At 43.8% G+C, this 15,694-nt stretch overlaps 1 protein-coding gene across 5 annotated transcripts; it reads right to left on the bottom strand.

Moving 5' to 3' along the window:
* Positions 1–1,318: 1,318 nt before the first annotated feature.
* Positions 1,319–15,186, bottom strand: NUP50 (nucleoporin 50). 5 transcript variants are annotated; one of them, XM_060253733.1, is made up of 9 exons: positions 14,915–15,186; positions 13,891–13,974; positions 11,062–11,142; positions 8,474–8,557; positions 6,679–6,874; positions 5,668–6,297; positions 3,556–3,631; positions 2,671–2,789; positions 1,319–1,689 (listed from the first exon to the last, which is right to left on the bottom strand). In XM_060253733.1, exons 3-9 carry the CDS (start codon positions 11,128–11,130, stop codon positions 1,490–1,492), a joined length of 1,374 nt encoding a protein of 457 aa, XP_060109716.1. In that variant the 5' UTR covers positions 11,131–11,142; positions 13,891–13,974; positions 14,915–15,186; the 3' UTR covers positions 1,319–1,489. The 5 variants fall into 5 exon arrangements, with proteins under 5 accessions (XP_060109716.1, XP_060109715.1, XP_060109718.1 ...); XM_060253732.1 differs by having other exon boundaries at positions 11,062–11,139; XM_060253735.1 differs by having other exon boundaries at positions 3,556–3,628; positions 14,915–15,033.
* Between the last annotated feature and the right edge of the window lie 508 nt (positions 15,187–15,694).

The following is a 15,694-nucleotide window of genomic DNA, read 5'->3' as shown; positions in this document are numbered from 1 at the left end:
ACTGAAATCTGGCATTTGCATTGGTTGACTAACCAATTTCCTAAATACCATTCATGAATTGCTTTGGGTAGCTACAGAAAACTTTTCAGTTTTAAAAAAGATTTAAAAAGGTACAGATGCATGCTGGTTTTCTTTCAGAAACAGCACCACAGAACTAACAGCTATATAAAGGATATTTAATAAAATTAACTGCCTCTTACTGAACCAGTTCCTTAATTTGCTCAGAAACTGAAGAACCATTTTACAATATACACACCCTTCCGCTCTTTAGGAAACACACTAATGCAAGTTAAAATACCTGTACTACTGAATTTTGTTGCACAAATTATGTTAAAGATGATGGGAATTCAGCTAGTTACCCGCTTAGTAGAAAAACACTTGTCCACTCTCCCCAATCTCCAGCCACTTGCAGTAAACAGACTTACTGAAGTTTACAAAACCTTATTTCTTAACAAAAGTGACCCACATATGGAAGCCCTTGGCCACTCAACCTTTCTCAATCAGCAACATTGTTATAAATACATACATTCCCACTTAAACATGCAAATTAACATTTCTGGTTTTGCAGCCATGTTGTACTATGGGCACAACTCAAGACACACAAGCCCTACTAAAATGGAAGCTCCTATTTGAGGTTTGCAGCTACAATAGGAATACAATGCATTTAAACAGCTGATCAACTACTGATCCTGTTACACGCAAAACTTTTCTGTGGGGGTTGCGCAAGCCTGGCCCTTGTAATGGGATGCTAATAGTATAGCGGGTCAGCCCATTTAAGCAGCACTTCGCAAAATGTGCAAGGTATACTAAAATTCGGAAGCCGGGCAAGATAATCTGGATACGTTCATTCCAATGCAGGTTATGTTCTCCCTTGAGAACTCCAGGGAAGGAGAGAAAGGGGGATCTTGTAAGTCTGGCCTCCAGCCTCCCTCTCCCTGCCCCCCCACCCCCTGCAATACACCGACAAAAGAGATGGCTGTGCCTCTGGGGCATGAAAACTACAAGCAGCACCATGAGAGGACAATTTGTGAAGAATGCTAAAGTCAACATGTACTGATGGCCACTGAATGACAACCTCAATCCCAAATGCAACCATAAAAATCAAGCAAAAATTGAAACAGCAGTTGTAACAGTCCAAATTTTGAAGTAAGTTCCTAGAGTGGATTCAATGCTACCCCCTTGGCCCTCAATTTTTCCTCCACATTTCTGATACTGTGTTTTAATAGTGCTTCATGAATGTTTTATTTATGTTTTATTCAAGTAAGGCTCATGCATTAGGTGCTTCAAACTATAGAAGGGAGGAATGATGGACACGTTATCAAGTTAAAGCTTTTATTGGCTTCCTTGCTTTTTCTTTCTCCCTCCAGCATTCTTAGACCAGTTCTCAGAATGTAAGAGTAGTGAGTGAAGTGACTAGTAAGTGTCAAGGGGGGAAAAGTGAGTAGCAGCAGCGGTTTGGCAAGTTCTCCTCCCAACATCCCAGAGGGCTTCAGGCCCCCTTCTCCGTCAGGATTTTGTGCAGTTCGTCAGCATCCTCACTCGTTTTGACTCGGATCAGCATGGGAACGGGAACGGTGGCGTTCTTCTCATCGATGGGTGGGTTTGGAATGCAGACAATGAGGACGTTGTTCTTCCCTGTCCTTGAGCATGGCATGTTAGGGGGCACCAAAATGTTCAGCAGTATGTTGCCTGAAAGGGTGTAAAGTTCTACTGTGAAAAACCACCAGCCTTGCAAAATACTTAGATGCTACAGAGTATTTTAAAAAATATGGGGTGGGATAAAATAAAAATTGGGGAGGGATGGTGGTAAGCAGAAGGTCCCAGGTTCAATCCCTGGCATCTCTAAAAAGGGTCCAGGCAAGTAGGTGTGAAAATCCTCAGCTTGAGACCCTGGAGAGCCGCTGCCAGTCTGAGACGACAATACTGACTTTGATGGACCAAGGGTCTGATTCACTATAAGGCAGCTTCATATGAAAAGGGTTGGGCAGCTTCTTGGGGCAAAGTTTATTCTCAGCCTTGCTGCCAAAGATCCTGTAAACTGAAAGCACGTATAAAACACTTGTGCTCCGCCTCTAAGAAGAATATATTGGATTTATATCCCGCCCTCCACTCCAAATCTCAGAGCAGCTAATATCTCCTTTATCTACCTCTCCCACAACAGACACCCTGTGAGGTGGGTGGGGCTGAGAGGACTCTCACAGCAGCTGCCCTTTCAAGAACAACCTTTGCCAGAGCTAAGCTGTGGGCCCTCCCACAGAATCCCCTCGTTGATTCTCTTATAGCGAAGTGACTGGCCCCTGTGCAGATCACAAAAGGAGTAAAACAGATAAGGTGGGGGCCCCACATACTCCGCAATACGCAGCAATACACAACCTAATTAATACAAAACTTTCACTTATCCCATTGCTTTCTCCCCAGATTGGGGACTCAGAGCTCATGGCCTCCTGCAGAGTAGGAAAGAATGTCTAAGTTGCCCTCCCTGCCCGATTCTCACAGACCCATTGTAGTTCCACTACTGCTCCAAAAGGGGGGGTAATGCCTCCTCCAGAATGCATGCTGTTTCACGTCAGCACCTTAAAAGGCCAGCATGAATATCTTGTCTGCTAAAACGGAGCCTCAGCTCTTCAGGTTAGCAGTTCATAGAACTAGATTCAAAGAGAAGATGCATACCTAAATTGGTGTCTGCCCGTACTAACAGCTGAGTCTTCTGATTTCCTGCAGGCTTCAAGTGTAATGTTCCTACACCTTTTTCTTTAAATTCATTGTCTTTCTTGTAGAAGATTTTGCATCTAAGGAAACAAGAATGTATCAGTCAGTAAGTGTAAACGGAAGGAAGATAAAGGAGATTGTGAGCCGCTCTGAGACTCTTCTGAGTGGAGGGCGGGATATAAATCCAATATCTTCAACTTCTTCTTCTAAACAGAATGAAAACCAGATATTTTTAAAACCTTCCAACTAGCTTGTTGAGATCAGCCAACACTTGTTCAAACCAGCCAGATTAATTCTGGAACAAAGTCTCAGCTGCAAACAAATTACTTTAAGACACTTTACAATGTACTGACAACTGCAGTTTGGATCCAACCAAGCTCATAACTGGCTCTTATAGGCTGAAGAAGCTCTTCTGCCACGTATGCTGCACAGCTGCCCAAGCAGTGTTTCAAAGAGCAGTTTCTGACATGGCATGAAATGGGTGGGGCTGAGCCAGCATTTCACAAAGGAAAGGTTGAAAGCTACACTGGATGAACACTGCTCTGCTATAAGCAACTATTTGAGCCCTAGCTGGCACTTTTTAATATGACTGACATCTGCCATAGCTAGCCAGCAATTCCAAAAGTACCTGTACTCTGAAGGAAACTATTGTGGAATATCCAGTTCAATCTATACAAAATACAAAAGTACTGGCACTGTAGCTAAGGTAATAGAATTGTTTAAAGTTGTTCTTACTCTGCAGTAGTATGCATTATAGATTTAACATTCCTGAAGTCCAAAGAACCACATCTAACTGTTCCCTCAGAATTAGCACATGTACATTTGGTCAAAGCTGGCAAAACTTACTTCTTGGAGTAGAAGGCGTCATCTTCCTTTACTTCATTAACAACAACTTTTGGTGGCTCCTCCTCTTCTTCAGCTCCTATAAGGAAGAATGTTTTCAAAGCATATCTGGAATCCTCACTTAAAGTAAACCAGTGGAAAGAGACCATCCACATACATACATACACACTATGACGTGGAGCACAGGGATGCTAGATGTAAAAATAAAGCCAGTAAACCTCCATTATTTAGTAACAGAACTTCCATTATGAATTATGTTCCTAAACAAAAACAGCATCTCAGAGAGGTTTTTTACACTGACTAAAAATGTTACTACTTGTGTATTTCCCACTGTCCCCTATCTCACAGCCATGGAACACATCAAGCTGCTGCCTAAAGCATTTGAAAACAATAATAAGAACATAAGACGACCCCTGCTGCATCAGAGCAATGGTCCATCTAGTCCAGCATTTTGCCTCACACAGTGGTCAGCCACTTCCTCAGGAGGGCCGGCAACACAGAGGCTGAGGCCTTCCTGTAATGTTGCCTCTTGCCTCTGAGATTCACAGGCTTACTGCCTCTGAATGTGGAGGTTCCACATAGCTACCATGGCTAGTAGCCGCTGGTAGACTTATCCTCTTTGACTCTATCTAATCCCATTTTCAAGCTGTTTATTCCTGTGGCCATCACCACATCCTCTGGCAGTGAAGTCCACATTTTAATCACTCTCTGTGCAAAGCAGTATTTCATTTTGTCCATTCTGAACTTACTGCCCATCAGTTTCATTGGATGCCTTTGAGTTCTAGTTATCTGGGAGAAGGAGAAAAAGTTCTCTTTGTTAACTCTCTCCAACCCATTAATAAGTTTATAAACCAGTATCGGCTTGAAATTATGTTGAAATCAACTGTGACAAACATGCTTCTGCTTGCCATGTGAAAAGGCAGAAGAGAGTAAATTTTAGGTGAATCAAGACATTTGTGTCTTTGATATCACACTAGCTCTGCTCTCACATGAAGAAGAGGCACTCGGGTAGCAGGAAGCCCCCCCCCCCCCATGGCTGAGTGCAACAACATCTTTTAAATGCAAGATTTTCCTCATCAATACTTGAAAACTGTTTCACATGAAAATGAATGCTGTGGAAGGCCTGCCTGTTCACAGCTCTTCTAACTGATGTGAAGTGGCTGGTGCTTGTCAGGAGCATGTCTGGCACCTTTCTTGTGGGTTATCAAGCACCAAGGAAGTCTTTTGCTTCTGTGCATACAAAAGAATCAGTGTGACACAGTCAGGCAAAAATGTTAGAGGTGTGTGGTGGGGGGGAGGGAGACTCCACAGGTATGCTGTATATGTAACTTCCCCTCATAATCCCGTTTTTAGGGACCACTCCTCCCAGCCAGGTTATTGCTAACTGCAAACGTACACACAGTGTACAGTGGCAGCTTTGGGAACTGGCCAGCATTTTCAGTCACTAGACTGGGAATGGCATGATGCTGGAAAAGGGTCAGCACAGCCCCCAAAGACCTCAAAGAACCCGGTAAGAGGGGCTACTGACAGCCTCAGAACCTTGATCCTGTAGATTCCACTGGACTGGAAAGGCAAGGCAAGTGAAGGGGGAATGGTATGTGTGTGTTGGGGATTAATATAAGCCTGGGTGGCAGAAGAGGTAGAAGGGAAAGAGAGGAGAAAGAATGGAGTAGAGTAAGCTAACAACTATACATAGCACCTTCCTGGGAATTTCTCCTGTCTAAAGTGTTCACAATACACCTCTTGCAGGGGCCAATACATTCAGGTTGGCCAATCTGTACGATCATCAGAGCTTTTTTGAGCAGGAACACACAGGAACGCAATTCTGGCTGGCTTGGTGGGTGTGGCCTAATATGCAAACGAGTTCCTGCTGGGCTTTTTCTACAAAAAAACCCCTGGTGATCATCACGGACCTGATCCCGCCCCACCTGAATCCACTAGCACTTGCAGAAGATTTAATTAATCATTGTCACTAGGCACCGCATGCATGGACCCCTGTACTCTTCAGCAGAAGACAATAAACATTTTGAAACTGCTAACTGCCCAATGGGAGCCTCTAAAAGTTCAACAGGCGGTGGTGTCCCCAGTCTCTTATCTTTTAAAATAAATGTTTACCTTTATCTTCGTTGCTGGCACTTTCCATCTGTGTATCTGATACCTTGCTGGAAAATGAAGGAAGGCTGCCCTGGCTTGCATCTTTGCCAAATAAACTTGCACTTCCAGAAGAGAATGAGAAATTAGGCAATGCACTTGAATTCAGCCCTGAGCTGTCAACGCTCTTGCCAAAAGTAAATGTGACGGCTGACTTAGACCCTGGTTTTGGTTCTGGTTTCTTTTCCATTTCCATAATCTTGCCAGGCAAATCCTCAGACTTGTTGCTGCTAAAGAAAAATGGTGAGCTTTGCTGGAGACTTGAACTGCCAAATGCAGTGCCAGGCTGACTTCCAACTGCCTTGTTACTATCGCTCTCTGAGCCACTGTCACTACTGATCCCATGTTGTTCTATCTCAGCTAGGTATTTTTCATAGTCTCTGAAGATTGGTGTCAAGTCACAGAGTGGATTGGCATTTACATGCTTTACTATCCAGTCACGCACTGAACAGTTGAGAGCAGCTAGCTGCTTGTGGTAGACATCAGAGCTGCATGCTGGGCTTTGAGTGGATCCTGAGGATGGCGACTGCTGACTCTCACCATTAGTTTCTAGGCTTGCAGGTTTATTTATGGAGCCACTGGATACCACAGGGTCTAGTAGAAAAAGAACCAACAGCACATTATGATCTTGGTTAGGAGGAACACAGATATTTGGAAGTCCACCTCCCCCTTAAGGCAGAACCAACTCTTGTTCAAAAGCGGTGTCTGCAAAGTTCACACCAACCACATTGTGAGTTTATTGGCAGAGAAGAAGAAAATGTGCTCATTGTCCAGTCCTATACTCAAGAACTTTTAATTAGGGGTACTGGAAACTGATCCCCAGTTGCAAAGAATGAACTCTGCAACTGAACTACACACACTTCTCCTTTCATGATTCATGCTTATACAAAACCGTCAACTCTCCTTTTAACCACTGAATGTCTGAAGGGCTTTTAACACCATGTCTATCAAGAACATGTTTACCGGTTAACTCACTGGTTAATGTAGTTTGTGTTTCAGCAGCTGCCTTGAAGCCAATATATGAAGAAGTGTTTGTAATGCTGCTGCTACCATTGGAGAGTCCAAAGGGCTTGGTGCTGGTGCCGGTGCCATTGCCAAAGCCAGAAAACCCAGCACCTCCAGAACATAGAACAAAACCTTTAAAACCTTTAAAAGCTCCTCCACTGTCAGCCTGAAAGAGAACATGAAGAGGTTGTTATATATCATTTTTCACAGCTCAGCCACTTCCTATCAAATCCTATGCATATATACTCAGAACTTCCCACCAAATTACTCACAGCATGCACAGAAGGGTACTGCATGTTACTAGACAGTAACAGAAGGCAGGTTAAATCACCTAATTAGTTCATCTTTGCCTAATTACTGTCCTGTATTTATCCATTCCAATAATCTACTTAACTTTTAGTAGAATTCGCTTCTCTTGTAAAATGAAACTACCGTACCCATTTTCTAAAGAACTCATCACTATTTCTACTCATACAAAGTCGTAAGAATGGTTTTATCTCTATTGTTCAAGACAAAGGATGTCTTAGAAAAATATCAAATCCATCCCCAGCTCCACATCCTGGCCCTCTCACACTGGCAAGCCTCTTTAGACAGAAATTTTGCATCACCCAGCAATTAAAACAGTTCAGATGTTTGGCTGATAGCCATTAAGAACAAAGTAACTGAGTGATATATATACATGGGAATCAACTAGGGGTCTGTTGAACCCATTACCAGAATAGAGCTTATGGCAAAACGCATCACGCACCCGGAGTCTCCAAGGAAAACCACATTGAGGCTGATTCCACACCAAAACAATTCCATGCCATGAAAGAATACTCTGTTAGCACATTAAAAGTGTGCTTCAGATGCAAAGCCAAAACACAAATGAGTTCTACACATTCATAGGTCACCTCCTCTCCCAGTCAGAATCAATGAATGACTTCCAATTGAGTAAAAGCCATCTAACATCTGAACTGTTGAACTCGTCTGCACTAGAAGTCTCAAATGCACCAGGAACAGGAGGAAAGGAGTGAGCATGTTACCACAGGATTTCCTTATGTGTCGCAAAGCCACGACTTGGTGGCAGGCCTGGTCCATGCCGCCATTCCCTTCCAACTCAACCAAGCGCCAAGTCATCAGCAATAAAACCAGTTTTAAAGAATAATGGAAAGATTTAAAATTTCATAAATACTGGCTTTTAATACTGACTTTACATGCTATCGGAAGCCTGCTAGGAGTCTGTACAGGGCCTTATTTTTAAGACAACACAGTTATCAAACAAAATGAAGATGTGTTGGCACAGTGGCAAATTAATGACCGCTTAGCAGAATATCTTCTTGCAAGATTACATGCGTGAGTGGAGGTAGAAAAACACTTAACATCTTGGTTATATGGGCCATTTGCTGGCAACTATCCCATAAATCACATGCTTTGAACACTGGCCACACTGGCACTTGGGTGGGAGCAAAGGACAGAAAGGAGGCATGTCACCATGCCTCGCTTTAAGAAAGGAAATGGTGGAAGAAATTTGCTGGGAATTCTTTTGCCCTTCCCATCTTGAAATGCTTCCCATGACATTTTATGTTTTGCTCCTAAAATGAGTTTCCTACATGCAAATACATTGGAGGTACAAAGTTCTCTTTTGTGAATCCACTCTCGCCTTTTTCAGCTACGTACGCAGATCGATATAGTAAACACAAGCACTGGGTACTACCTTATTTGCAGGCTATGTTAATAGCCTAAACAAACTGAACACTTGATAAAAATAATTTTATTCATATACCTCTGATCCCACATTTCTACGCTTTGCCTTCTTAATGGCTCGGTTCTTCAGAACTTCTTCACTGGCCACTGAGAAAGTTCCCATCTGCAGGAAAATGTTTAAGATTCTTAGGAAAAGCAATGCAAAAAGTATACTGGGCAGAATCTAAGGTCTCAAGCAAGAAGGCATTTCTCTTATTTTTGCTAGGAACAACTGTATTATGATTAATTTAAAAGGAACGCTGCCAGCACAGGCATTCTTAATTTCATAGAACATCTGAAATCAGATGTGGGCACATACCATTAACTTGCAGACCACCCTCCTCCCCATCTACCTGCCCTGGAGGAAGGACTCATTGGGGCTAGGCCTGGCAGCAACCACCTGATAAATCAATACTATTCAACAGCAGCCACTGCACAACAGCCAGTGTGGTGTAGTGGTAAAAATGACAGACTAGAATCTTGTAGACTCAGAAAAGAAGAGGAGACTGGAATTATACCCTGCCCTTCACTCGGAGTCTCAGAGCGGTGTACAATATCTTTTTCCTTTTCCTCCCCACAACAGATACCCTGTGAGGTAGGTGGGGCTGAGAGAGCTGAGAGAACTGCTCTTGAGAGAGCAGCCCTTTTAAGAACTGTGCCTGACCCAAGGTCACTCAGCAGGTGCATGTGGAGGAGTGGGGAATCAAACTCGGTCCTCCCAGATTAGAGCCCACACTCCTAACCACTACACCAGGGGTGGTCAAACTTGCTGAACATAAGAGCCACATAGAATAAATGTTAGATGCTTGAGAGTCACAAAACATAAATGTCAGATGTCTGAGAGCCACAAGACAAGGGAGGAAGGAAAACAGATGGGGAGGAAAAGGTAGAAAGAAAGCAACTTTGACTTCAAATGCATTCTTGAAGCCACCAGCTGGCTTGGCTTCGACAAGTGATTTAAAGAGACAAATGCCTTCTCCAAGCTGGCTGATGGGGCTTTGGGGGCTTCAAGAGCCACACAATGTGTGTGAAAGAATCACATGTGGCTCCTGAGCCACAGTTGGCCACCCCTGGACTACACCAAACTGGCTCTCTACACCAAACAGGCTTGAATCTCCACTCTGCAACAAAAGGATGACATTGGGCCTTTTGAGGTTTTTGAAAGGATAAAATGGGGAGAAAGGTGGATTATAAACAAATACTAAAGCTGAAGATCAGGTCAGGGAAAGTTGGTGAGGGGTAAGGAGACAAAGAAAGGGGAGAGGATTTGGGGGCTGCCAGGACAAGGAAATGAGGAAATAGTATGGGAAGGGGGATACAAGGGGAATTGAGGTGCCCCCCACAAGCCCTTGCAGGTTCCTGCTTGTCGTTTTGCACTCTCAGTACAGTCCCAGCTGCAGATCTTTAAATCCATGAATTGAGGCCATTCAAAGAGAATGAGTATCTTTCTACAAACTTGAAGGAAAACCCAGAGTAGGAGACCCCCCCCCATTTTTTTTAAAGGAGAATTAAATTCCACCCAACAGAGGCATGTTATGTGGACTGTGAAAGCACAGACTCATCTCCATTCATTGTGGAAGCCATGGAGGGGTGGCAATGTGGACAGGTGAGGAGATACCACTGCCCCCCGCATCCCGTGAGCCATAATGGTAGCTGCAATGCAGGGAGGCGAAGAGTAGGCACCAGTGAGTTAGTGAAGAAAGGATGGGATTTATCTCACCTCCTTAATATCCCATCCTTGCAGTCATATAATTCATGGGGGCAGGCAAATCTCAAATTATCAACCAAATGGTGAAGCGTAAAGCAATGACCTTTCAAATATATGCCTTTGGTAGATATAGAAGTACAGGGCACATATCATTAACAAGTTAACAGCAAATGAATATGCTCACCATAATCTTAACAGAAATAGTTTTCAACAGTGATCTATATCTTGTTAGCAATTACACAAAACAGCAATTTTCGGAGATACAGAACAGATACATGAAACACTGTGGAAGCATAATTAGCTGTTAGAAAATAAGACTACAATCTCTTCTAATGATTTGTATTTTGACTTAAAAACATTTTATATTCTTAATTGCATAGCTCTCAGTAGAAGAATGTTTAATCCATAAAGCAAAGTGCTTTTGGCTAAACAAACTCTACCAGAAAACTGCAGTGGTCGAAAAGCTAACTAGCAGAACACTTGGTACCAAGCACACGGCTTACAGATACCAGACCCATGATCTTGCTTTGCACAACATGCAATAGCTTAACCTTATCACCCAAGTGAGACCAAAATAAAAAGTAAGACATACCAGCTCGATGAATGAAAGTATCATGCCACTGTTAATCAGTTTTGCCCATTGTTCTGTGCAAGTTAGACAGCGAAAAATTTTGGCCCAATGCAATGTGTTAAGAGAACATAAGAGATGCCTTGTTGGATCAGGCCAATGGCCCATTCTGTCTTACATTCTGTGTTACGCAGTGGCCTAAAACGAAGTGCCATCTGGAGATCCACCATTGGGGTCAGCTTCATCACTATACCAATAAGCTACTATAATTGCTATTTCCAAGATCTCCCCACTGATTGTTAGCAGTTATGTTGGTAGCAAAAGAAAAAAAAACATAACGAACGTTCTTTACCTCCTCTGTTTCTTCTTCTTGATCCCAGTTCCTGTCCGTCAGCTCTTTCTCTGCCACTCTCTTAGCCATTTTACACCCCTACTGGATTGAGATTCAAAAACAGGAATCAAATGCAATTCAGAATTAGTGCTTGTTTTTAAGCAGCTGAAAAATCAAGCAAATTAGATTTTTTTAAATTTCAGATGTTTATCAGTGTCTCAACTGATAACCAAACTGCTTACTACAATGCTTAGTGCTACAATTTGCTGTGCAGATCAGATTCTACGTAAAGGCTGAACATGAAAATGTAGCTTTTTAAAAGGTCCCCCTACAATACAATCCCCCCCTCTCCCCTTGGACCATGACAGCCACACTCTGAGCAGTAAAAAGAGCACCTAACCTCCTCCTTAAAGAGCTTCAGTTTAAGTATAGAATAAATTCCAATTAAGCCATAAACAAACAGCATCAAACGTGCTTTTCAATTCTAGTTCAGTGATTTATTAAAGTTAGATTCTGTTTATTTAGGGTTTAATAATATGCAACATGAGGTCAATACACTGGTACATGAAAATATATTTCCTGAGGTGCTACAAGGTTATCATTTTTATGCACTGGACTATCAGTCCTCTCTAAATTCCATAAAATGCTGCCACTTCAGCTTACAAAGGAACGAGAGCCCAGGCATGACGTCTCAAGTGTACACCACATACTCACACAGTATCCATTACATGAGCAAACATCATTTTGTCAATATTAAAGCTGGTATACAAAAGACCACAACCTGTGTTTCCTGATCTACCTCCTCCTACTTTTGGAACTCAAGGGGAGAAAAGTAAGGCTGATTATGAGCTAATGCAGCATCAGCAAAGAAGAAAATATCAACTAGGTCCCAGGATAACGGTAATTATTTAGTGCATTTATATTCCATCTTTCTTCCAGTATGGGATTCCAGGTTTCCTTGGGAGACCCCCTGGAAATTCCTTTATGAACCAAACCAGAACAGAGATGCAAAACTTTGGGAAATGGTGAAGCCACCCCCCCAAGGTGTTCCTCCCACAAAGAAATGGAAGTGTGTGAGTGGGAGGAATAAAATATATGCAATACCTTCTGTATTTGTATTCTGTGCTGTGAAGTCACTTCCAACTTATGGTAACCCTATAAATTTATAACTCCCAAAATATCCCATCTCTAAGTCAATCAATCTCATGTTAGATCTTCCCCTTTTCTCACTGCTTTGAACTTCTAGCATTATTGTCTTTTCCAGAATTCTTCTAGGAAGACTTCAGGCTTGGTTAGGGCTACATCCCACATCCCACTTATTTGTCATTTTCTGGTCCATGGTATCTGTAGCCACATTTCTAATCAATCAATTTGCTTCCTGTCCACTTTGTTCATTTTCAACTTTCATATTCATACACAGTAATAGGGTTTAAACCTAGGCATATTTCTGTATTTTAATTGCTGGGCATCTACTTTTGATTAGTATTACTGACTGCCATTTTAATTGATTGCTTTATGTATTGTTCTTAGTATACTTCAGGCCTTTGTACCTACTTTTGATTGTGAATCATGATTGCTTTTATGCCAATAAAGGTCTGAACTGAACTGAAATAGGGTATACCATTGTATGAATTATCTTGATCTTGCTATTCAGTGATACTTCCTTAACTTAAGGATCTTTTCTAGCTCCTTCATGGGTGCCCTTCCAAGTCCCAATCTCCTTCTGATTTCTTGGTTGCAGTCTCCCCAAAAGGTTGATCATTGAGCCATGGAACGGAAAATCTTTAACAAATTTATTCACTGTTATTGAAATTGAATAATTCCTCTGTAGTCATTATTTGTGTCATTTTGATGTTCAGCTGTAATCTGGCTTTGGCATTTTTATCATCAGCAGTTATTTCAAGCCTTCACTATTTTCTGCCAGTATTGTTGTCCCCTCTACTTATCTCAAACTTTTAATACTTTCTACCAAACCTAAACTTATTTTAGCTCTTAAATGTGTTAAAATTCATAATTTGTAAAGTTACAATATACAATTGTACTACTTGACATATACACAAAATTTAAAACTTCTACAAGCAAAATTGTTTATCCTTCCACCAGTACTTGGAAGAGAACATTGCAACCTTGTATATTTGACTTAACTGAGTCAGAAAAAAAATGCAAAAAATATACTGTAAACAGGGCAGGGCACATATATTATTTTAGCAGAAAGTCTCCTATAGTGGCAGTAGCATTAGCAGATTCGGATCTCAATTCAATGAAAACAATGGACTCTTCATTAGTATATCATACAAAACTGGTTATAATTTAAACTGATGTATCATTGCAAGTATATTGTATATGTCTACAGTATACACAGAAATCATCTGGGTCTTCATATTTTCAGGCCAGACCTGCTTAGCTTCAGCAAAATGACTACTCTAACTGATCCAACCAGATCCTGTTACCCCAACAACTAGGATGGCGTGACCTCCCCCCCCCCCAATTTTACATGAAGAAAACAGGAAAGGTGGCTTGCCTAAGACATGCCCTGTATGTATCGTTCCAGGTCTCTATAGTATACAAGCCACAACGTTTTGCTCGTCATCTTAATCTTGAGCTAGGAACTTTGCCTTAGAGCTGTTTCTTGAGTCCAGGGCTCAGACATGAAACAGGTGAAGTAGTGGAAGACCAAAACACATTTAAAGTTTATTTCTCTTACTGTTGAATAAACGGCCCTTAATCCTGATGACTTTAGCTTTGTCAGAAAAACGCACATCCCCCTCCCCTAACGCATTCCAAGTCCTCACATCACTGAGGCCCTAACATTCATGGCATGGCTATGATCAATCACACATACACACGTACCTTTGACCTCAGGCATCACATATTTATGGGGCAAACTGAGAACATCTTCAGCAGTACATGGACATATCTTCACATGGAAATATGCTGCAGATTATAAAATAGGTATTAAAATATGGGCAGGGGAGCTGTGAGGAATGACAAGGGGAGCTCCCATGCCTTCATTACAAGTTCAGCTTCCAACACAGAAGCTCAGCACACCCATCTCCATGCCAGACAGACTTCACCTGTTTCATTTCTGCATGGTAGGCAGCTGCTACTTGGTAGGTCAGACCAGTCACAGCAATGACCTAGTTACAGGCAAAACGACTGCTCTAATGGGATTGCTTCCTTTCTTGGAAGGCCTGGCTTGTACTGTGTGGGTTCTTTCAGGTCTGGCACCGCTTCTAGAACCTCTCACGGCAGTCATGACCAGCAGTAACTATCGTCAGCTTGGGATGAATCACCCAGCTGTGCACTGGCGAAGAAAAATGCTGCCATGGCCATTCAAAACGAGACAGAAACCCAAAGAACCATTCCTGCCTTAACATCCTCTGGATTGCGGTATCATTAGGTGCTTTACATAGCGGAAATCACATTCCCCCCCCCCCCCCCCCATCAGCAAAGCAAAAGGCGAAATCGGCGCTTCCAATGCTGCCTTCTTGTATCTGGGGCCAGATCCGATCTAGGCCGGGGCTGTCCGAAGGAGCTCCTCCTCCCACACGCAACCGCCCGTCGGCTACGATCTGCCGCTGCAACCGGCGCTCAGTCCCAGCAAGGCCTCCTCTCTGATGGCCCCGGCCCCAGGAGCTGTAGCCCCTCCAGCAGACGGGAACGTCGCCTCTTTCCGTTTCAAACGCAGCAGAGCCGTGTGAGGCAATGCCGGCAACCCCTCCCCGCCTCTCTCCACACCCACCCGGCTTCGGCGCAGAGCAGGCGGCCCTGGCCTTCTACCGATTCCCGGCCGCCCCGGAGCTCTCCCCGGCCGCCTCTTTCGCCAGCCGGTGTCGCCTCGGACGGACCTCTCTCAAAGGCCGCGGCCGCTTACCACTTCGCCGCCTCACAGACGCGCGCGCGCCCCACCGCTTCCGCTTCCGGGCACCGGCCGCCCGGCGGGCCCTCCTCAGGCGCTCCGCCCGCCGAGGGGCGGAGCCTCTAGCCCTTGGCCAGAAAAAAAAAAGGTGAAAAGCCTGCAAGGAGGAGGGTCTGTTCTTCTCGCGGGGCAAAAGGCGCACCACAGCAAGGCAAGGGCTGGTCTCGCGAGGTTCTATTGCGCGCGTGAGCGTGGGCAAGGTGGGTGACGTAGAAGGCAACGGCCCCGCGCATTGGCCGAGGTGCCTTTTTCAAAGTCTTGGCGGCCGTTCAACGGCCGTGAGGTGGCTGGTTCTGGCTCGGCAGCTTCTGATTCGCCGTCGGGGACGGCTCGCGGCACGTGGAGCTGGGTGGGCTGGAGCAGTAAGGGTCTAGCTTCAGGGTTACCAACCCCCAGGCGGGTTCAAAAATGCCAAGAGAGAAGTCACTCTGGAAATACAATATAAACACAACCCTCTGGTTGTAGTCACGAAATAACTATGTAATGACAAATACGCAAGTACAATTAGGCTTGGAGCGTGAGCCGCCAAAAGAGACAGCGAATTTAGAGACTTCGTGCCCAGGGCTGGATTAACAGATAGGCCAAGTATGCACTGGCCTATGGGCCCCCACACCTTTAGGGGCCCCAGGCTAGTTTGCCTCTCTCTGCCTCTCCCCTGCAGCTTTGTCAAAGGGGCTTTTGAGAAGGTGCCTGCAAAAGATATTAGGAGATAATTTGCGAGGGGCCCCCCAAGGT

Source organism: Heteronotia binoei, chromosome 14 (assembly GCF_032191835.1).
Source record: "Heteronotia binoei isolate CCM8104 ecotype False Entrance Well chromosome 14, APGP_CSIRO_Hbin_v1, whole genome shotgun sequence".
Classification (NCBI taxonomy): Eukaryota; Metazoa; Chordata; class Lepidosauria; order Squamata; family Gekkonidae; genus Heteronotia; species Heteronotia binoei.
This window is presented reverse-complemented; position numbering and strand designations above follow the sequence as displayed.

Excerpts from the sequence above, each read along its gene's own strand:
- NUP50 (XM_060253733.1), bottom strand. The coding sequence starts at position 11,130 with ATGGCTAAGAGAGTGGCAGAGAAAGAGCTGACGGACAGGAACTGGGAT. Across the intron at positions 6,875-8,473 it reads GTAGAAATGTGGGATCAGAG|GCTGACAGTGGAGGAGCTTT; the intron begins GTATATGAATAA and ends GTTCTCTTTCAG. Across the intron at positions 1,690-2,670 it reads ACGGGCAGACACCAATTTAG|GCAACATACTGCTGAACATT; the intron begins GTATGCATCTTC and ends ACACCCTTTCAG.